The sequence below is a fragment of the Odontomachus brunneus genome, unplaced genomic scaffold (genome assembly GCF_010583005.1).
Source record: "Odontomachus brunneus isolate Ranch 3 - 2012 unplaced genomic scaffold, Obru_v1 Obru_scaffold_112, whole genome shotgun sequence".
Taxonomy (NCBI): domain Eukaryota; kingdom Metazoa; phylum Arthropoda; class Insecta; order Hymenoptera; family Formicidae; genus Odontomachus; species Odontomachus brunneus.
Window position 1 is genome coordinate 1089114 of NW_022639562.1, and position 1861 is coordinate 1090974.

A 1861-nucleotide genomic window follows, 5' to 3' on the forward strand; every position below is an offset into this window, starting at 1 on the left:
ATAAAACAAAAATCATATGATATGAACGTAAACAACCCAGATTGCCAACGTCGTTATATAAAAAATATAATTGCTGACGGAAGGTTAAATATCTAACATTATATACAAACGGTCACCCACATGGAGAATGAGAAAAGGTTCATGCCCTTAGGTATAATAAAAACATTTATTTAACGCTCTGGAGAAAGGCTTCTCCCAAGCGCCGAAATAATACAGAATGTCCCAGAAAGCTTTCATACGGAATACACACTGAAATTCTCGAGACTAAGGCCTGGTTGCACCAATATTATTTTGGCTTTAAGCGAAACTTAAACATATATCTATCTTTATCTTTCTTTGTAAATAAATAAAGACAGACATATATTTAAGTTTCCTTTAAAACCAAAATAACTTTTGTTATTTAGATTGTGTAGCCTAAGGCTGATATTTATAGTCGAGTCTTATATCTAAGATCGTCTGCAATTTATCTTTGGATACTCCATAGTTAATGAAATAATTCGTACATTATCTGAAGATGAACTTAAGACGATCTTAAATATAAGATTCGACTGTGAATATCGACCTAAAAGAAACATCTTTTTCCTTAACTAAAACAATAGTTTTTACATGAGGGCTATTTAAAGTTATCGAATCAGAGGGGTGTATATCAGTTGGACACGGGGCAATTGGACACAGTCCAATCACAAGTCGCTGTTCCAAGGGACCCTACAAATGTCTCTAATCACACGGTGCTGTGATTGGCTGTGTCCAAATGCACCGTGTCCAAGTGCACCGCTCCCGAATCAGAGTGTTACATTGCGAGCAGATCAGGAGCGGCATGCGGTACGCGTCTGCAGTATGACAAAAACTGTCTACATAATTTATTTGTTACTTTGTACATCGCGCACCTCTCCTGAGGCGAATACCAAGCAACACTCTGATTCGACAAATTTAAATAGCTCTCAAAACTATTGTTCGAAAAAATTTTGGTTAAGGAAAAAGTTGCTTTTTTGGTCTCAAGAATTTCACTGTGCATTCGGTATGCGAGCTTTCTGGGACATCCTGTACAGATAAATAATATAAACAAAAATTATGTACAAATACATATATGAAGTATTCCTCCTTCAAATATGAAACATAATCTTTCTTCCTTTCTTGTATTTTTATTTTCTTGGGCAAAAAATATAGTTAAAATATTTACCAAATTATATGAATTAGTTTTGTCTGCAATGAATCCTTCCAAGAAGCATAAATTTTCGTTTGTTTTTAATGGTAGATGAACAGGTATATTCTCTGGCAGGGAGAATGAGACAGCTCCTTTTGCTTGAGGAACTTTTCTTAATTGAGCTAATATTTGATTATTTTGTTCTTTAATAGTGATAAGAGTATCTATTATTTTCTCTAAAACAGCTAAAACAGAAATACTAATTAAATACACATAACGCGATGAATTATGTAAATACAACATCTTAATTTACCTTTCTTTTTTATGTCATTATTAATTAATGCTGTGTGTATTTTTTGTGTAGAGATCGATGATGCGATACCATCACCTATACAGAAAACGGTAATCATAATTATATGTTGCTGAATTTTTCTTTGATAACTTATAAAAATATTATACAGGGTGTTCGGAAAGTACCGGGACGCCCGAATATCAGGAAAAATATAAGTTTTACAAAAAAATGTTTCAGACAAAAGTTGTGGCGTTTAAAAAGATGTGTTTACTGATCACATCAGTTTGACCTTGGGTTGCGTAGCGAAGGTCAGGTCAAGGTCACATTAATTTTTTTAAATGGAACACCCCATTTTTCATTGCATATTCTTATAGCACATCTCGAGAGTTTTCCAAAACGCTATAATAAAATATTTTTTCATGAAG

The 1861-nt window shown here is 33.4% G+C and overlaps 1 protein-coding gene across 1 annotated transcript in view; it reads right to left on the reverse strand.

The window, feature by feature from the left end:
• The window catches only part of LOC116849344, a 6070-nt gene that overhangs the window by 2902 nt on the left and 1307 nt on the right, over window positions 1-1861 (reverse strand). Inside the window, exons 3-4 of the mRNA XM_032826401.1 lie at window positions 1458-1532; window positions 1181-1389 (exon numbers count right to left, since the gene is read on the reverse strand). Of these exons, the coding sequence (XP_032682292.1) occupies window positions 1181-1389; window positions 1458-1532 (284 nt within the window). The remainder of the gene's footprint in view (window positions 1-1180; window positions 1390-1457; window positions 1533-1861) is intronic.